Source organism: Sparus aurata, chromosome 10 (genome assembly GCF_900880675.1).
Source record: "Sparus aurata chromosome 10, fSpaAur1.1, whole genome shotgun sequence".
NCBI classification, from domain to species: domain Eukaryota; kingdom Metazoa; phylum Chordata; class Actinopteri; order Spariformes; family Sparidae; genus Sparus; species Sparus aurata.
The window spans coordinates 11,404,546-11,425,845 of record NC_044196.1 but is presented as its reverse complement, the minus strand read 5'-3'; the positions used below and the strand labels follow the sequence as shown (position 1 = coordinate 11,425,845).

Genomic DNA, 21,300 nt, shown 5'->3' with positions numbered 1-21,300 from the left:
TTAATAATATTAATATCATTCCTGGCCAGCTGGGTAAGCAAATCAAGCACACCTTCTCTAGAAGCTGCAATAGCCGACGTGATGTCCTTAGCGTGAGTGTCTTTGCTTATTCTGTTCTCGTCACTATCTTGGGGGGGCAACTGAAGGCATGTGAAGTAGTTGTACACAGACATGAAACAAGTCAGATATAATAAAATAGACTAGATAATTAAGAAAGTACAGGAGCCCCCTCAGGAGCTGGTGTCCTCAGGTGAACCCCTCCGATTCTTGGATCAGAGCGTGGGAGGAGTCCTGAGGTCCTGCGTGCTGTCCTCAGTGTTTGCTCCTTGCACATGATGGAAAGTGCTCTGACCAGCAGTCCAATGGCTTGAGAGCAGACTTTGATGTTTGCAGAATTATGGAGTGGAACCAGCCGGTGATAGAGAAAGTGATGACACTCTCAATGAAGGAGAAATAAAATGTCCGTAGAATGTTCTTATCAACCCCAAAAAGTGTTGAGCTTCCTCAGGAGATACTGCCGCTGCTGGCATCTCCTGAGGATCTCGTCAGTGTTGGAGGCAAATTTAAGTGCAATTTCAAAAAATAGTACCCAGGTATTTGTATTCCTACACAAGCTCTACATTCCTCTTGTGGATCGTGCTGATGGCAGCTGCAGTCGGCATCTGCCTGCTGGAAAATGTCACCATGATCTCAAAAGGTCGACATACCAAATACTACGATATTCTGAAATTCATGGACATTTTTCTTAGTTTTTAACTTTTCACACAAATTTTAAACTCGTTATTCATAATGCAAATGAAATGAAATTTTGAAAAATGTTTTGAAACTAAGAAAATAAACATTTTTTACCTTAATTTCAGGTCAGTTAAGAACACATGCTACCAAACAATAATAATAAAACTAGTATTTGTTAAAAAACACCCATCATCAAATTGAAGCACGACAACAGGTTAAAATTGAAAAATAGAGAGCCGAGGTCAGTTTTGGTATCTGGAGAAAGACAAATCCTTTTTTCAATCCTGTATGAACTGTGTCATGAATCACACGTAGGATGTTTATCAATTTAAAACAGATATTTTTGTGAGTCAGTGAAGTTGCAGTTTGTTGTAATTAAAGTAAAATACCACCTTATTTTGCGATAAATCGCTCAGTGAACAACATCATCTTGTTCAATACACATAAAAAGATACAAAAAAAGATGAAAATCACAACATATCTACTTATTTTGACAAATGCAGTTATGTGAAACGAGAGTTCTTCGTGCACACTAAGATTGGGGAACAACTCTACAGCGTTTTAATTTACGGGTTTTAACCATTTAGCAGAACGACGTCACTAACATGATTGTGTAGTCTTAATAATGACTGATTTTCAGTCTGATATTTCATTCGTTTCATGACACACTTCTCAAGTTGGAAACTTATGATAGATCGATAGAATTACATTAATGATCCCAGACTGGGAAATTATTTTGTAACAGCAGCAGTGGGTCCTCAAATAAAACACTCTGTACATAACATAAATAGAAGGCAATATATACATATATACGTATTTATATATATATACATATATATGTATGTATATATACAGTGCACAGTATACTATAAACAATAATAATATATACAAACAAACAGTAGAGCGATCAGAGTTCTCTTGGTCAGGTGAGAGAGTTAATTTGTAATGAAATGGCTTGTGGCAGGAAAGATTTCCTGTGTCTGTTGCTACGACAGCGAAGCTGAAGCAGCCTTCCGGAGAAGGTGCTCTGCTGTCTGACCAGTGTGAGTTGGAGAGGGTGGAGAGGATTATCCATGATGGATAACAGTTTTTTCAGTGTCCTCCTCTCCACCACAGTCTCCAGAGTGTCCTGTTTACAGGCAATCACAGAGCCAGCCTTCCTGATCAGTTTGTTGAGTCTGTTGGTGTCGCTGGCTCCGATGCTGCTTCCCCAACAAACTACAGCAAAGAAAAGTACACTGTCCACCACAGACTGATAAAAGATCTCCAACATCTTACTGCACACGTTGAAGGATCTCAGCTTCCTCAGGAAGTAAAGTTGGTAATGTGTTAATGATGTTTGAATTGACAAACATCATATGTGTGATTAAAAGCCCCATTTTAATAAAATAATCACATTTAAAAATAGGTCCCATGATGGAAACCGGAAGGGGCGACACAACAACCGGAAGTCGTTGCGATTCTGTGCATCCAGGATTTTCTTCCGGCCGACAGCTTGAAAATGAATTCGAGCACAACAAAGCTGCAAGATATGTAAGGGATAATGCCCGACGTAAGATTCTTATGCAACGGAAACGTTGTTCACTCCTCCAGTAAATAGGACGGATCATAGATACGACTTGGCAACGGGAGATATTCTAGTCCGCTTAGCAATGAGCCAGAAAGCTAACGTTATGCTAGCAAGATTCAAAGTCAATTACATTGCGTACGGTTGACAAACAGTAAATATATTTCGACAGTATGCTAGCTAACACGATTAGCTAGCTAACCAGTCATGTCATTGTCCCCAAATCAATATCAAGATTTTCACGAACAAATGATCGGCCGTGTGTAACGTTACTGTGGCCGCAGCCTGAAGCAGAGAGCTGAACAGCCAACGGGATGTGAGATTATTCGCATATCAGTAAGTTTAGAAGGGAAGTGAACTTTCTGCAGCTTGTGTGTTACAGTCGCCACCCTGTGGTGTTCAGAGGATAAGACACTGAAGGACTGACGAACTGCACTCAGTGCTGGAAGTAAAATATTCAGATTTGATACGCCAGCTAGCGCATTAATTTACAGCGGTGAACAGTCAATTTGACTGGAACTACTTAGCAGGGTGTCCATATATCAGGGGTTAATGGACACCCTGCAGCCAATCAGAATCGAGTATTCCCCCAGACCATGGTATAAACACAAATAACGGAAGGTAGGAAAAAGAAAACGAAGTTATAACAACACAGAGTTAACCTGAACCCTATTTAGTACATGCTTGTGAATTCCGGACTTTCCTGAAGACGATCGTTAGTTAGTTTAGCCAATAGCTCTGTTTGGCTTGCAAGCGGTTCATATCATAGGTTTTAAAATTAAAGACTTTTTACATCACCACTGTTTTGTGCTTGTATTTCAGTGTGAAACTCAGATATATTGACATCCTTATGGCCAGTGACGGCTGGGCTCAGGCCTGTGAGTCGCATTAAACATGCTAACCTTAACTGCTAGCATGAAATGTATGTTGACCTACCTACCCACCGTTCATTACAGTGTGCTAGCAATAAATGGTACTTTGCAGCATTTAACACTCAACCTGTTTGTGATGGCTCGACCGGCTTTCTCACAACATCTGTATTGTGGATCCTTATCTCTGTTTAGATAAAGTTGGGATACTTTATCCTGCGTTCATGTCATATTTTATTGATAGTATCCTCGTTCTGACGAGAGAAGAGGTAATGCACAGAAGTACCAAGAAATGTAGATAAGACATTAAACTCTCATTTGATCAAGTGGTCTGATGGGATGTCCTAACGATGTGACGTCATGGCATTGTGCATAGAGTTCAGAAAGGATACTGGTGTCTTGAGACCATGCAGATGTGTAGTGGAAGTATTACCTGTTTGGGGAAAGGCGTTCCAAACCTTATTTTGGGGGTTGTTTTTGGGTTCAGTATCTCACCCAAGGACACTTCATTATGTAGGTGCAGGGCATCAAACCAGCAACCTTCTGATGAGTGGACGACTGATCTAATACCGGAGCCACAGCCGACTTGTGAGTGTGTGTCCCCATTTGTGTGCATGAGACTTCCTCCGAAGCAAATGCAAGTGCTAGCCAGATCAGGATCTTTAAGACGTGATGTGTTGGTGGTCATGAGAAAGAGTCTTTGTTCTGGGAAACACTACCACATTTGTCAACAAATAAAAGTTTCTTGTAGTTACTTTAAAAATTTTTGTGTGTTTTATGTAACAGCTGTTGCCAAACCTCAACAGTTTTCACCAGAAATGAGCAAGGAAAGAAAATGAATGAGCCTCTGCTTGTGCTGGATGTTTTCTTTAAACAGCAGTGACCTTGTTTTCTCTCTTTATCTGTGTGTAACCCACATGGTTACTAAACCCATTTATGTCATTTAGAAGAGTTTACATGCCCCACCACAAGGCTGCGCATCAGCCCTTGACTCATTGTCATGATCACACAGCGTGTGCTCACTCTGAGCCGAGACGCAGACCAGAGCAACCACCAAGTTACAAGCTGACGAGCCCTGGTGAGAAAATACAGTGTAGAAGCCACAAAATGATTATAAATCCCTTTGAATCATATAACCAACCAGTCGCTTGCTTATTAGGAACGAGTCTTGTGTGTTATTCTGGATAAGAGGAGCCGTTTCACCGTGTGAACCCTCTGAGAGAACTCCGGTAAGCGTGGCTGCTATATGCTAAGAGGTTGGGCCTCGTTGTTAGCTTGTAGATGTAGCTTGTTGTGTGAAAATGCCTTCTATTGAAATACTTTTCTTAAACCAATCGGAGCTACAGGAGTGTTTCCTAATGTTTGAACCCACCGTGGTACTCTCTGTATCATTGTGAACGATGTAAATTGACCATAAAAAGATTGCTAGCTAAGTTAGCGCGATGCTTACGCTAATCGCAAGTGGTGCTGCCACTACGCTAGCCAGGTATGATCTGCAATATGTAAAGTGAGTGCTAACATGTAGCTGGGTAAGCTAACATGCTGCTACTGTGATTTATGAGAGAAATAGAGACAGCAGACGATGATATTTGTGTTGATAAGATGTCAGTTTGTGATAATTAATGTTCTCTGATAACTGAGATGTAATGTAATGTGTTTATTGCACTGAAGTTGTTTAAATATTTATGTTGGTTAAAAAAAAGAGATTTAATACTGTTCATTCATGGTTAAAAAGGTTAAAGAGAGAAAATAAGTTGCAGTTAAAAAAATAAATAGTGATTAGAGGAGCTGTTTAAAAATATAAATAGTGCTTTGTGAAGATGAATAAGTGCATTTATGTTAAGATATAAGTATATGGTGTATCTGTCATGCTAAAATACTCATACTGTACTGTAAATGTATACAGACTCATTTAAGTTGATTTGAATACTGTATATCCTGCATCTGGGTATAGATATGGAAGCTATTTAGAGTGAAACGTGAAAGTAGAATGTCATGTGATTGAATAGAGAGTAATGGTTATGTTTCTACACTCTATGTGCAGATTGGTTTTTTATTTGCCAGAATAGGAATTGATTCAGATTCCGAGCCCGTGGAGGTTTGGTGGCGAGCTAGGAAGGACGAGCGACTCGGACGGAGTGGAGAGCGGTGTGGCCAGCCATGAGACCTACTCTGAGAACTCCAGACATCATCTCATTTCATTCGTTGATACAGATAAGAAAACAACACAAAATCTACCCGGGTAGTAGTACATGAACAGAACATTACATACACACCCCGCAGAACGGAACTGAACTATTAACTTCTAATATAGAAGAAAGGACACTTTTATTTGAACTTTTCCTTTACATTTTTCTTTATTTCTTTTGATGAAAGAGCTCTATTTGTTTTGTATTTTTTTCTTTTCTTTTCATACACTGCCAGAAATAGGCAGGTGAAAGCAATCAATTGTCAACTTTCAATTACTTGTTCCCTCATTTGAATAATTTAGAAGCCCAACTCCCCGAACCTAGAAAGAGTGTAAGTGTCAATAGTGTGTCTTCTAGTCAGGCTAAGGGCGCTACATGTGCTTTGTTGCTTTTGCCTCCTCTGTGTTTCTTACTAGTTAAAAGCAACAAGTGAAGGTGTGATTGTGTCTGATAGAAAGCACCTGAGGGGATAACTCCAGACAAGACCTTCCAGATGACGGAGTCGACCCATCCGTGAAGCTGAAGCCCAGTCCCACTCAATAACCCCTCCCTTTGTTTGTGGAGCGGGGAGCGGAGAGTGCGAAATATAGTCGGAGCGCAGAGCGGGTTTTAATCCAAAGGCCAGAGCGATGGTTCCGTTTCACTCCAGTTCCGTTCCGATACCGCTCTCCACGAGTCTAGGGCATACACAAGTCCACACAGATTCATGTGTGCCTTCAAGGGTTACAAGGCCTACATCAGAGGTCATTCGTTCAGAGATGGAGTTTGTAAAATATTTCATAGCAAGCAGAGAGGTCATATAGGTGCAACATCAGGAATTGCTCCCTCTTTTAAATTTGAGCGAGCTCGGAGCGATTTCACCAGAGCTGAATGAAATCTTAGGTGAGCGGAGAGCGGTCCTTGAGCGGAGCTGTCTGGTTTAACTTTGAGCGATGGAGCGAACACCCACGTAAGCGGGGAGCGGAAATTCTCGCCGCTCAGCTCCGCTCACATGCTCTAGTCCTCTACTGAGGGCTGTCGGGGAGCCATGCGGGATTGGTGTGCATGCTGACTCCTTGTGGATGACTCAACTGAAAGTCCAGCTAGGACTGACGCCGATAAATTACGCTCTTGCAGTTGGCCGCCGAGCTGCAAACATTTTTTAGCCAACTCCCAACACACCAGCTTCACCTCACGGTTCACACACTCACAGCTCCCTGAGTCACTTCTACATTGTCTTAATGATCACAGTGGCCAAAGAAGGGGAACAATAAAGCCAAATTGAGGAAATAAAATGCTCAGTGACGTGCAGTGAGAAGTCATTTATGTTCATAATAAGAGCAGGCTGTGCACAGACATGGGGGGACTTCTGTTGCTTTTCTATTTATAGTCTGACCCACTGGGCTTCAGTTATGTCATATACGCATTTAGGGAGAGAGCCTGTGTGCTGTTATGGGAAGTATGCTAACTTCAGAAACCTCCGGGGGAACAGAAGGTAAAAATAAGACGGTGGACTTCAATGTGTGTGTCTGGTTGTGTAGCAACTGTGACTGAAGACTGCAGGTCTGTTTAACTGGATTACTAAATGCAGACAGGTTAATCAATATCTAAAGGGCTTGGAGGGCGGTCCCTTTGTTTTATTCACCTGACCAAATTTAAAAAGCATGACCAGAAGTGAAAAGAATCGATTAAACCCTCAGTTGAATCTGTCTCCTACCTCTTCCAAAGGCAGAGGCAGCAACACCTGTTCAGAACAGAAACATCCAGCCTGTGGATGGACTCATCACACAAAGATGCTTCACTACAGGTGTGGTCGCTTGGAAAATGGCTTGGAAAAGCATGTTTTGGACAAAACAGCAAAAACTTAAAATATGCGTCATAAAAAGGCAAAAAAAAAACAAAACATCAACATCAGTTGCTCTTTCCTGTTCTTTGTCAGGTGAATTTACAGACCAGTAGCTCCAACCAAAACACCAGATTGTGTTTAGGACATCAGTTATTTCTCATCCTCAAATCTTTGTCTTGTGTCAAATTGAAGCATTAGCAAAGTATAAAAAGATTTCTGTTTTCGTACTGTGCCACAGTACAGAGTAAACAAAAGCCACAGCAACACACAAGCACTGCTGCTGCTTCAATCACATGTTTTCGACATGGATCAGATTTCAGCCCTCCTCGTTTTTATCCCTTTTCATAAACAATAACTCGGTCAAGTGTGATATTTTGTTAGATTCGTCGTTAGCAGATGGTTAAAGTTGTATCTCAGTCTCAACGTTTTCCATCATATCAATTATCGATGTTATAAATGTTCCTCTCTCACATGACTCCAGAGCTGATTGAAGATGCCCGAAGGAAACAAAGAACGAAACGTACAACTCTGACAATCACTGAAGGATGGAGATTCTCCTCCATCTCATGTGTTGTACCGAATGGTTTATATGTGTTTAATGTAGGGTTTGTCAGACTCACACACACTGTTTCTATTACATAATCTATCCCTCAAATGCTGAGCTAGCTTGCTGCAGTTAATCTGTCAGTGACTAGACGCCATTCCAGGCAAAATCTACAGTAATGAGATGTCTTTTTCTAACCTGCAGATGTGCTATGCTAAAACAGAAATCTTTTATATTTATATTTATACTTTTAAATGTTACATCAAGTCTCACATTTCAGCCCTCCTCGTTTGTATCCCTTTTCATAAACAATGACTCAGTGTCAAGTGTGATATTTTGTTAGATACGTCGTTAGCAGATGGTTAAAGTTGTTTCTCAGTGGCACTGCCTGCGTTACAACAACGTTTTTTCCATCATATCAATTATCAATATTATAAATGTTCCTCTGTGGAGACGCTGATGTAATCAAATTTCCTCTCACCTGACTCCAGAGCTGCTGGAAGATGCTGTTGTAATTAATGGTTTATGTGTGTTTATGTCTAATGTAGGGTTTGTCAGACTCACACACAGGGTTTTTTCAATGCTTGAGAACTTTAATTGTGTTAAAGACAAGAAAAAAAAAATCATCCTATCATACACCCATCTTCTGTGTTCATGATAGGTATGTGTCTCTGCCGTCCAAAGAGATGTCACAGATTTTTGGCGCAGACGAACGACCTTAAGTTGTCGCAAAGCTGATTGGCAAATTTCTTCCGATCTGTAAAATGAAAGAGTTATTTAGGGATAACTTGATAATAAATCAAAATTTATTTAATTCAATTACAGCTGGTGTTTGTTGTACAATAGACTGAAAGGTTTTGAGAGAAACTGGATCAACAAATGTGTCCTGATTGATCCGATCACAAAAGGAAAGCTTCAAGCTCTTCAATTCACAGCTGGCACTCAGATGACCTCTTGTGATCGGGGCGCACTTACACACTTGCTCTATATACATTCTGACACAGAAGAGAACAACTGCTGAATTAAGAGAGAAGTGTTTCAAACTATACATAAATTTACCTCCATAGTTATCAGGAGACAGTTTGCATTATCAACATTATCAGGCTGTCGTGTGGCCCAGAAGTTGAAACCAAAGTGTGTACCATCGCTCCAGAGCCAGGTACCCTCCAAGAAGATTAGAGTTCAATCAACATAATACAATTGACAGTATGTTTTTCTTTTATATCTACTTTTACATTTAGCAGAATCAGTAATATACCTGTGCCGCATCGCAGCCTCCAAGCCATGTGAGAGGATACATTAAAGTCTTCCTCTGTGTCATACTCTGAATCACGTTCTTCTCATCAGCTGTGCACTGATGCAAGGTTTCCACCCTGACTCTGACAATATTTCTACACAAGGGCAGAAAGAGGTGCCACAGAAATCAGTCATTACATATCAAGTCATACAAAGATACCAAACTGAAGAATATGCCAAAATCCAAACCATCCTGATTTCCTCAGCATCGGCCCAAGTCATGGTAGATGGAACCTACAGGAAACAGCGAATACTGTAACCAGTCCAACCATCAGGACAAGATGTCACCACCTCTGCTATGCTGCTGTTGACTGAAAACAAAAAACACGTGAGGCATCGAATCAGGTTGTATTAAAGGTAGGTGGTTTTCACCCATTATCCTGATAAATCCTGAGCTCCATCAGAGCAGTCAGAACACATTTGTTTCAGAAGCTAAAGAGTTTATAGTTTATAGCGGTAGCTTTTAGATTTGCTGCTTCAAGTGTGCCATGTATTTGCTGCAGCGACATTACTGAACACATGGAAACATTTAAAATGACTGAAAGCTATGTAGGAATATCTTCAAATCAGAGTAAAGCACCCTTTAAATAGCAGGAAATATACTGCACCAGGCTTTTGTTGGTCACTTTCTGCTGCTTAAATATTCATCAAGATGATAACTTACTTGGTGGAGTTACCTTTTAAACACTTTAAAGAGCATATCATGAAATTATTAAATCAGTTTGCTGAATGCAATTTTGTAAAAAATATGAACAAAAAACCAACTCATCTTCTGGTCCTGAGTTTACATCAGGCTCTCCTTTTGGAACAGCTGCAGGTTTGACACAAAACAAAGTGACTCATTTAATTTGCTGTTATCACTCTACGTACACAATAATAGCACACAAATTGTGGTCTCTCTCTTTTCAGCCCCAAGAGGGCAGTTTATCATGTTTAAACCAGCCAAGAGGGCAGTTAAGTGTGTTTTGCCAACCAAGAGGGCATTTTGGCATGCTTTTTTGGCTCCCAAGAGGGCACTTTAGCGCGCGTTTTGGCTCCCAAGAGGGCACTTTAGCGCGCGTTTTGGCGCCCAGGAGGGCACTTTAGCGCACGTTTTGGCTCCCAAGAGGGCACTTTAGCGCACGTTTTTCAACAATTGGGCCACAAGGGGGGGCCCAAATACTACGATATTCGAAGTGATGACTATCTTCAATAGAAAGAAACAGACGTGCTGTAATAGTTCTGACTTGAGGACAAGATGAGTGGTTGTTAGAGGAAGGATAGAGGACAGAGCAGAAGAAAAGATATAGCAGGTAAAACAAACCTTGTGGAGGATTGTCCTGTCGCCTTCCTCTGTGGATAAATACCAGCTCTTTTATACAGTTGCTTACGTAACTTATTTATTTCAGTTAGAAACCTTGACTCACCTCGGGTTATCTGTAAAGGCTTATCCAATTATTTGTTTCATCATATGTCATCATTTCCCGCTCTTGTTTACTTAAAAGTGTGACCAAAAAAACCCATCATCAAATTGAAGCATGACAACAGGTTGAAACCGAAAAATAGAGAGCCGAGGTCAGTTTTGGTGACTGGAGAAAGACAAATCCTTTTTTCAATCCTGTATGAATTGTGTCATGAATCACATGTATGATGTTTGTCAGTTTAAAAGATATTTTCTCAAGTCAGTGAAGTCGCAGTTTGTTGTAATTAAAGTAAAATACCACCTTATTTTGCGATAAATCGCTCAGTGAACGACATCGAATTGCTCAACACACATAAAAATATGAAAATCACAATAAATCTACTTATTTTGACAAATGCAGTTATGTGAAAGGAGAGTTCTTTGTGCACGCTAAGATTGGGGAGCAGCCTTACAACGTTTTAATCTACAGTTTTTAACCGTTTAGCAGAACGACATCATTAATGAGACTGTTAGCTGTGTAGTTTCATGACACTTCTCGAGTTGGAAACTTGTGTTTAAATTGACAAACATCATTTGTGTGACTAAAAGCACAATTTCAATGTTATAGCTGCTGTGCAGCGATGGGTCGGGTCCGGGCTATTTTTTGGCAAATTTAGGCAATTCTGAGCAACAAACAGGAGAATAGAAAGACAAGACAGTTGACAGCAATGTTCATTTTGGACGACTTGACGCTTGAACTCACAACTTCTGGAATCAAAGACTGTCATCTATCGCTCTGAGCTATTTGGCAAGTGGCGTTATAACAGTGGCTTCACAAATTGAGTAAGCCATTCACTGTTGTGCAGGCAGATTTGAAACCACTGTAAAAAATTCAGTTATCAAGACAAAAATCTGAAAATACACATATTGCAGCATGGAGATGTTGGTAATTTTTTTTAACAATTATTGATTTGCTCCATAAGTGAATAACTGATGTTTAAAAATGCTTCTTGCATTGACTGCAATTATTCACATGAGAGCAGAATTCAAAATGTTCTCAAAAATTCAGTTTTTTAGGTAAAATTCTTATATTTTCAAACATCATCTACCATGACTCTAAAAAATGTTCAATTTTTTTCATGAACATTGAAGATTTATTGATCAATTTGCAGGTAAATGTTTACAGTAGTGTTCACAGTCAAACATTTTCATGCACTGTAGGCAAAAATTGTGGGAGGAGATAGGTTTTTATAAGTTTTACAGTTTAAAAAAAAGAGTGATGGACTTCATAATTTTTAATAGGTTTAAATGTACAAACGTTTCTTTAGTATTGGGGCTACAGTTTGATGAAAGTGTGAAGTTCTAGCAGGTTGATTTGTTTTAACTTTAGACGCTTGCTGTAGCGCCACCATCAGGACTATGGACTTGGGTTTACAGCTGAAGTAATCTGGCATGAGACTGGACCTTTATGCAAAATTTGGTTAGCTTTCACCCATGGTCCAGTCCAAGCTATTTGTTTTTATTTAATTTAGAGGCTTGCTGTGATGCACCATCAGGACAATTGTCTTGTGTTTCATGTTAAGGACATCTGACATCTGTCATCATCGTCCTTGCTGGGTCTCGAACACACAACCCCTGACACCAAGAACCAGCTCCTAACTCACTCACAAAAATGGTCAAAATGTCAGAAATTCTGTTACCTAAACAAAAGTCTGATAAAACATAAATTGCATATTGACAGCATGGAATTGTTGATTTGTTTTCAACTCCAAGTGTTTTGCTTCATAAGAGAAAATCTGATGTTTAAAAATGCCAGTCTTACATTGACTCCAGTTGTTCCCATGAGAGCAGAATTCAAAATGTTCTCAAAAATTCAGTTTTTGAGATAAAATTCTGATATTTGCCAAACTTCATCAACCATGACTCCAAAATATTCTCAATTTTTTTCAGGAAGATTGAAAATGTATTTAGCAAGAATTTGATAGTATATGTTTACAGTAAGGGTCACGTCAGGATTAAGCAGGACCTTCCCACCCGCCAAATCATTCCCCAGGATGAAAAACCCTCCCCCCCACAGGAAACTCATCACTGACCCCGACAACAACCAGCCCGGTAACTAACTGAGTCCAGGTACATGGTGTGCAACGGAACCCCCACAGATTTCATGTCAAACCCACGAACTAGTACAGCTGACTCAGTTGAAGATGTTTCAGACAGGGGCAACACTCCTTTCAAAATAACAGACTGAGAAGCTGCACTGTCCCTCAAAATAACAACAGGAACTTTCAGTCCACCAGCAGTCAGCGAGACTGAACCCTTCATAATGAAAAGGCAAAAACACCTCATCAGGTTTCTCCGGAAGAGACTGTTCAGAAGGGGAGAGGGATGAACTGGACCTGCTGTGAAACTGACCCAGTGAGTGTTCGGTTTTCAACAGATTGACAGCTTTAGGAGACAAGTTTTTTTTGTTCAAAGCAAAACAGTAATCAACAGTATGACCACGCTTTTTACAAAAAAAACAAACCCTGTCACTCTCCTTAACCCTTGACGTCACACCCCCATCCAGACTCAACTTCTGTAACACAGGGGACCTGGGTGCAGAGAAACTGCTCCCCAGGGGAGGTTGCAGCCCATCATAACTGTCCCTATGTGTCAAAACGTACTCATCCGCAAGCACAGCAGCTTCAGACACATTCAGTGCCTTACGGTCATTGATGTGTGTCACAACCCGTGCAGGCAGGCAATTTTTAAAGTCTTCCACAAGCACCAAATCACGCAATTTATCAAAATCGGAAACTTGCAGAGAACTACACCAGAGATCAAACAACTTCTTTCTCACGGCCAAATTCCACGCATGTCTGGTCATCCGACTTTTTAAAAACGTCGGAACTTCTGACGATATGCCTCAGGCACCAACTCATACGCCCTCAGCACCGCCTTTTTAAACTTCCTCATAATCCAGGCTCAGCTCTGATGACAAAGACGCATAAGCATCCTGAGCTTTACCTGTGAACACGCACTGCAAAAGTAAGGTCCACACCTGTTTGGGCCACTTCAAGGTTTTAGCGACACGTTCAAGCAAGGTAAAATATTTATTAACATCTTTATCATTAAAAGACGGAACAAAACGGATGCATTTACAGACGTCAAAACCACTGACGGAGGAGTGAAATGGGGATGCGGTGGACTGCTGCAGCTCCAGCTCTTTCAGTCGAACCTGCCTTTTTGTTTCTTGCTCCATCTTCCTCATCTCCATCTCATTACTCAACTCCTTCTCTTTTAAATCTAAACGGCGCATCTCAATCTCCAACTACTTGAGACGAGCCGCTTGACCCACATCATAATCTGCACCCTTCACAGTCTCTTCACTCAGCAGAAGACCCTTTTTGGACAATACAGACGAGATTTCAGCTTTAATAGATTGTTTCTTCATTTGCTTTGTCACTGGAATTTCAAGGAAACTAGCCAGAGAAATTAAATGCTCTTTAGTACATGAGTGAAACTCCTCTAATGTGGGATGAGCGACAAATTTCTCGGCATTGAACTCCATAATGGCGCAAGAGAGAAAAAAAAAACACCAGCCAAACAAGAAAAAAAAACAGCACCCAAAAAAAACATGGTGCACGAGTGCGCAGCTTGGCAAACACACCAAAACACAGGTTGTACACACACTGCAAACCAAACAGTACTATGAATGATAGTGCCCACACACACATTACGACACGGCTTGAGCAAAACCAAACCAAGAACAAGCCAAAAAAAAAAAAACATGTGTCAGCAACAACAAAGGCACACCACAAAGTCACCCAGGTACGGCATATAAAACCTGTACAAAAAAAACACCGGCACTCGGTTGGACTCCACAAAAGAAGACCCAACATGGAACAGACGAGCCCCCAAATATGTTATGGCCCTGAATTAAACAAAACAAAGACTCGAACAAAAGAGGCCAGTAACAAATAAAGGATGCCGACTCAGCACAGTCAATATAAATGTGTTTAATTAAAGAAAGGAAAAAGGGCAGGAGTTCCTGGTCAAACTAAAAAAAAGAGAAAGAAGAGACCCCAGACCAGCCATGGCTGTCACATCCGGGGAATCCTCCCGACTAAGGCTGCCTAACAAAAGAAACAACTAACCTATTAAGAAAAAAAAACATAATGATACGAAAACAGGACTACCAGGAACTCAAACCCAAATTAAAACAACAAAGGAGAAAAACAGCAACAAGACTGTGAGGCCAGCACAGCCTCCCTCCTCCTGCAACACACCTGTAATGAGAGAGAGAGAGCCGCCCTGATACTGCCTCCTTTTATCTGTTCAGGTGATTGTCCACACCTGAGCTCAGGAAGGCAGAACAGGGTGGAGTCAGGAAACACACACACACACCCCTGGCCACACGTAACACTGAGTGATGGACTTCATAATTTGTAATGAGTTTAAGCGGACTAAAGTTTCAGCAGTATTGGGGCTACAGTTTGGTGAAAGTTTCAAAACTGTAGCATGTACTGTTGATTTTGTTGGTATTTTTAAATTTTTTTAATTTAAACGCTTATTGTGCCCCCCCCCCCCCCCAGGAGGAATATTGACATGTCCTTGGAATTAAGTAAATCTGGCATGGGGCCGGACATTTCTGTAAAGTTTGGTGAGTTTTCGCCCATGGGAAGTATGATTTCCTCGGAAGAAAGAAAGACGAAGAAAGAAAGAAAGAATTCCTAGGAATGCAATAAAATAAACAAATTTCGAATTGGTCGAATGATGGAAACCGGAAGGGACTTCAGCTAGTCTTCGAGCGACCGTGCTTTTACTCTGAAAGCTCGACACAACAACCGGAAGTCGTTGCGATACGTGCATCCGGAATTTTCTTCCGGCCGATAGCCCGAAGATGAATTCGACCATAACAAAGCTGCAAGATACACACAAATAACGGAAGGTAGGCAAAAGAAAACGAAGTTATAACAACACAGAGTTAACCTGAACCCTATTTAGTACGTGCTTGTGAATTCCGGACTTTCCTGAAGACGATCGTTAGCGGCTGCTAGCAAGAGCCCGAGAGGCTAGTTTAGCCATTAGCTTTGTTTGGCTTGCGAGCGGTTCATATCAAAGTTTATAAAATTCAATACAGACTTTTTACATCACTATTATTTTGTGTATGTATTTCAGTGTGAAACTCTATTAACAGCCTTATGGCCAGTGACGGCTGGGCTCAGGCCTGTGAGTTGTATTAAACATGCTAACCTTAACTGTTGGCGTGAAATGTAAATATTGACCTACCTACCCACCGTTCATTACAGTGTGCTAGCAATAAATGGTACTTTTCAGGATTTATCACTCAACCTGTTTGTGATGGCTCGACAGGCTTGCTCTCAAAATCCGTATGGTGGATCCTTATCTCTATTGTGATAGAGTTAGGATACTTTATCCTGCGTTCATGTCATATTTTATTGATAATATCCTGGTTCTGACTTAACATGTACTACCCAGGTCTCAAAGTATATTTGGTGATCCATCAGAGTTTTGGTTTTGTTTTTCTATCCCTCCAAGAGAACAACATCATTTGAGTTGACAGTCTCCCTTTCCTTTACCTTACCTTACCTTTCTGCTGACGTGAGAAAAGTACATCCAGCAAAGTCTGTAACACCAGAGAGAGTAGTTGTATAACACACATCCCGCCCCTTCTCTCCAAAAAGCCAGTAGTCTGCTTTGTCACAGCCATGTTTCACTGACATAGGTGGACAATTGAGATTCACAACAGTTTCAACTGATTTAGTGCGGCTGCAGACAGATTTATCAAACTAATAGGCATGGGAGAAGAGGTAATGCATGGGATTACCGAAAATGATGTGATGTCACATGGCACTGTGCATAAAGTTCTGAAAGGATACTCAGTGTTTCCCACAGGATTTTGTGAGACTGTCGTGGGTGGATGTTGGAACCTCCAGGGGGATTTTTTTTAACATTTTAAAGTTAAATGCATCAATCTGGTGCACTTTGAAAGCAAAATTAAGAGGCTAGATCTATGAAGAACTGTGTGCTCTTGTACACAGTTTAATCACAAACACATTGGTTGTATAGATACGAATGGTGAAAACACAAAATCAAGTAGAGCATACATCTGAGCCATCAAAGAAATAAAGCAAAAGTGGTTACCTGTGTTGAATTAGTTTATTTTTTAGTAAATTTTTTTTATAAATAATTAAACTGTAAGCTAAATTTTAATAAAAAATGAAATGGATTCGGAGGGTACATCATCAATTCATCATTAGTTGCAGCCTTAAGGGGAGACATGGCAGGCGAAAACATTTTGGACTATTTTGCTTCCAAAACATGTCTTCTTTCAGACTAGTGGAAAAAAACCATCCAAAATACACATTTATACAACTCTCCCTACATTCCACTCATGCCAACGATACACCGACAGCTTGGTCACTCACTGCTGCGAGCGCAATTTTTTACTTTCACTTTTGTTTTTGGAGCAGTTTGGTGCTTCTGGTCTGGATAGAGTGACCCCACCCAGTGCCCCCACTCAGAGGCAACCTACTCTTCGGGCTGTTTTTGAGCAGCATACAAAATATGTTCATTAATTAGTTAATTAATTAATATGTTATTGTTCTAAGATTTTCTATTAAAATAAAGTCAGTAATGACATTTTTTGCCTTCTCTTTTTATTTGAAAAAGTATCGAAAAGTATCTAAATACATGTTGGTACCGGTACCGATACCAAAATGTTGGTATCGAGACAACACTAGTCTGTATGTGAGAATTTAAGATAACTGTTAAGTCTTGACTGTGGAGGGCAGCATTACCCTCCTTTGCGTACAGCCTGCCGGAATTCTATTAGTAGAAGAAGAAGAATCTGGGTTGTTGTGATACTGATGTGCCTATGCTGTTTTGCTGAGACACACACAAAACGAAGTGAGTCATTTCATCTGCTGTTATCACTCTATGTACACAATAATAGGAACATAATCAATTCAAAAGGACTTTGACCCACAAACTATCCATGCTCTTCAACTCCAGCAAGTGTAAAAATCATTCAATCAATCATCTACTCACTACAATGTAGATGGAAAAGCTTAGTTCCATATAAATGCACGGATAATTTGTTGTTTGTCGTTAACGAAAAACAATATTGACCTTGAAGTTGGGAGCCTCATATAAGAAACAACACTTAAATCAAAAGCGGTAAAACGAGAGATCTCGCGTGGATAGTGGTTGCCGGAAGACAGGAGCGTTCCACATTAACTGTCCTCCATGTTACGTCACATTCAGAGATTAACACTTCTCGGAAAAAGCAACTGCTAACTTGAGCTGTTCAAAAACTTTTTTTCTTTTAACTCTGTGTACACTAACAATGTATATGAGTAGAGAAACTGGTGATACTACGAGCAAAGTTTAAACCAGTCTCTCCTTCTGGATGGAGATCCTTCTCCATCTCATGCTGTTGTAATTAATGGTTTATGTGTGTTTATGTCTAATGTAGTGTTTGTCAGACTCACACACAGGGTTTTTTCAATGCTTGAGAACTTTAATTGTGTTAAAGACAAGAAAAAACAATCATCCTATCATACACCCATCTTTTGTGTTCATGATTGGTATGTGTCTCTGCTGTCCAAAGAGGTGTCACAGCTTTTTGGCACAGACGAACGGCTCTCTGAAGTCACAACGGTGATCGTCAAATTTCCTCTCATCTGTAAAAAGAAAGAGGGAGTTATTTAGGGATAACTTGTTCATAAATAAAAATGTATTTAATGAAGCCAAGTATATGTAAGTGTAACGATTCATCACAGCTGGTCTTTGTTGTACAATAGACTGAAAGGTATTGAGAGCAACCAGATCAACACACGTCCTGATTGATCCGATCACAAAAGGAAAGCTTCAAGCTCTTCAATTCACAGCTCACATTCAGGTGACCTCTTATGATCGAAGCTCACTAACACACTTGATCTATATGCAAATATACGTTATATACGTTCTGAAACAACAAAAGAAATAATTTTATGTAGAACAACTGCTGAATTAAGAAAGAAGTATCTCACACTATACATACATTTACCTCCATAGTTCATTGAGAGACAGTGTTGTGCAAATAGAAAATTATCAGGCTGTCCTGGAGCCCAGTAGGTGAAATGAAAGGGTGTACCATCGCTCCAGAACCAGGTGCCCTCCTAGAAGATTAGAGTTCAATCAACATAATACAATAGACAGTATGGTTTTTTTTGTATATCTGCTTTTACATTTAGCAGTACCTGCATTGCATCGTAGCCTCCAAGCCATGTGCGGGGATACATGAAAGTCTGCCTCTGTATCATAGTCTGAATCGCGCGCTGCTCATCAAAGCTGTGCACTGATGCAAGGTTTCCACCCTGAGTCTGACAATGTTTCTACACAAGGACAGAAAGAGGTGCCACACAAGTCATTCATTACATATCAAGTCATACAAAGACACCAAATTGAAGAATATGCAAAAATCCAAACCATCCTCATTACCTCGGCATTGGCCCAGGACATGAGAGATGGAATGTAGAGGAAACAGCGATCATTGTAACCAGTCCAACCACCAGGACAAGATGGCACCACCTCTGCTGTGTTGCTGTTGCCTGAAAACAAATTCAGTAAAGAGCTGAACATGGGAGGCATCGAATCAGGTAAAAGTTTAAAGGTAGGTGGTTTTCAGCTTCTGGACCCTCGTACAGTAAAAATGTAAAGCACCCATTATCCTGATAAATCCTGAGCTCCATCAGAGCAGTCAAAACACATTTGTTTCAGAAGCTAGAGATTTCCTTTTGTCCTGTCAAGTTTATAGCTGTAGCTTTTAGATTTGCTGCTTCAAGTATGCCACGATATTTGCTGCAGTGACATAACTGCACACATAGAAACATTTAAAATGACTGAAAGCTATGTAGGAATATCTTAACACCAGAGTAAAGCACCCTTTAAGTAGCAGGAAATATACTGCACCAGACTTGTGTTGGTCACTTTCTGCTGCTTCCTCTGCAGCCACTGTAGGCATTGTTCTACTTGTTCTAAATATTCATCAAGAATATAACACACTTTAATGTGTGAAATTGGTTACTTTTTAAACACTTTTAAGAGCATACCATGAGATTATTAAGTCAATTTGCAGGATGCATTTTTGTAAAAATATGAACAAAAACCAACTCACCTTCTGGTCCTGCGTTTAAATCAGTCTCTCCTTCTGGAACAGCTGGAGGTTTGACACAAAACAAAGTGACTCATTTAATGTTTTTTGTTGTTATTTTGTTGATATCACTCTACGTACAGAATAATAGCACACAAACTATGGTCATACTCTTTTCAGTGAAGAAGAGAATGAGACATATTTACCTCCAGTCACAAAATAATCCCACTATGCTCATTTCAAAAGGGACTTTGACCTGCAAACTATCAAAACTCTCCAATGTCCAGCAACTGTAAGGGGGGGGGGGGAGACATTGACCGCTTTTTTAAGGAATTATTGATCGTTAAAGGTACAGTTCACCCCCCCCCCCCAATGTAGATGGAAAGTCTGGCAGCACCGCAACTCTGGACAAGCTGTACGGAGCTATGTTTTATTTATTCAGTGATTCAGTAAAACAAGTGCCCATCTACTTCAGGAGAATGCTGCAACTGTGTTTTTCTGTGTAGCTCCAGAAATGTTTGGAGGACTACCAAAATTCAACGTGACTTTCCATCAGCATAAGGGTGAGCAGATAATGACTAAAATGTCATTTTTGGGTCAACTTTTCCTTCAGAGTCTTAGACAGATAAATATTATCTGAGGTTATTGTACTCACCAGCAGCTCCGGTCAGAGCCATTATGGCACAGACAAGTAGAGACACGGTCAGCATCTTCGTGGTCGAGGTGATACAGATGTTCAGAGTGATGACTATCTTCAATGGAAAGAAACAGATGTGCTGTAATAGTTCTGATTTGAGGACAAGATGAGTGGTTGTTAGAGGAAGGAGAGAGGACAGAGCAGAAGAAAAGATGTTGGAGGTAAAGCAAACCTTGTGGAGGATTGTCCTGTCGCCTTCCTCTGTGGATAAATACCAGCTCTTTCATACAGTTGCTTATGTAATTCATTTATATAAACAAGTAAGACCTTAAACCACCTCAGGTTATCAGTAGAGAATTGTACACAGACACAAAACAAGTCAGATATAACAAAATCGGCTAAATAAATAAGAAAGTACAGGAGCCCCTCAAATGCTGGGAACAGAGCGTGGGAGGAGTCCTGAGGTCCTGCGTGCTGTCCTCAGTGTTTGCTCCTCGCACACGATGGAAAGTGCTCTGACCGGCAGTCCAATGGCTTTAGAGCAGACTTTGACTTTTGCAGACTTATAGAGTGCAACCAGCAGGTGATGGAGAAAGTGATGACACTCTCTATGAAGGAGAATTAAAATGTCTCATTAACCCCAAAAAGTGTTGATCTCCTCAGCATTGGAGGCAAATTCAAGCGCAATGTCAAAATTAGTGCCCAGATATTTGTATTCCTACACAAGCTCTAGATTCCTCCATGGATCATGTTGACGGCAGCAGCAGCCAGCTCCCTCTGCCTGCTGGAAAATGTCACCACCATCTCAAAAGGTCAATGTACCAAATACTAAGACATTCTGAAATTCATGGACTTTTTTTTAACTTTTCACTCAAATTGTTAAACTCGTCATTCAGAATGCAAATGAAATATACATTTTAAAAATGTTGCATTTGATACTAAGAAAATAAATAGTTGTTACCTTAATTTCAGGTCAGTTAAGAACACATGCTACCAAACAATCATAAAACTAGAATCTGTTCAAAAAACCCATCATCAAATTGAAGCATGACAACAGGCTGAAACCGCAAAATAGATAGCCAAGTCAGTTTTGGTGACTGAAGAAAGACAAATCCTTG

General features: G+C 40.3%; 2 protein-coding genes across 5 annotated transcripts in view; both read right to left on the bottom strand.

Annotated features, from left to right (window-relative positions):
• LOC115589121 (type-2 ice-structuring protein-like) overlaps positions 1–21,300 on the bottom strand; it is a 53,555-nt gene that overhangs the window by 30,833 nt on the left and 1,422 nt on the right. The window lies entirely within an intron of this gene.
• On the bottom strand, positions 17,911–20,644 carry LOC115589122 (galactose-specific lectin nattectin-like). 3 transcript variants are annotated; one of them, XM_030429845.1, is made up of 7 exons: positions 20,415–20,644; positions 20,201–20,332; positions 19,570–19,611; positions 18,894–19,003; positions 18,653–18,787; positions 18,460–18,571; positions 17,911–18,094 (listed from the first exon to the last, which is right to left on the bottom strand). In XM_030429845.1, exons 1-7 carry the CDS (start codon positions 20,488–20,490, stop codon positions 18,027–18,029), a joined length of 675 nt encoding a protein of 224 aa, XP_030285705.1. In that variant the 5' UTR covers positions 20,491–20,644; the 3' UTR covers positions 17,911–18,026. The 3 variants fall into 3 exon arrangements, with proteins under 3 accessions (XP_030285705.1, XP_030285707.1, XP_030285706.1); XM_030429847.1 differs by having other exon boundaries at positions 20,201–20,297; positions 20,415–20,634; XM_030429846.1 differs by having other exon boundaries at positions 20,201–20,293; positions 20,415–20,626.

Excerpts from the sequence above, each read along its gene's own strand:
- LOC115589122 (XM_030429845.1), bottom strand. The coding sequence starts at position 20,490 with ATGAATTACATAAGCAACTGTATGAAAGAGCTGGTATTTATCCACAGA. Across the intron at positions 19,004-19,569 it reads TTTAAACGCAGGACCAGAAG|GCAACAGCAACACAGCAGAG; the intron begins GTGAGTTGGTTT and ends ATTTGTTTTCAG. Across the intron at positions 18,095-18,459 it reads TCTCTCAATGAACTATGGAG|ATGAGAGGAAATTTGACGAT; the intron begins GTAAATGTATGT and ends TTCTTTTTACAG.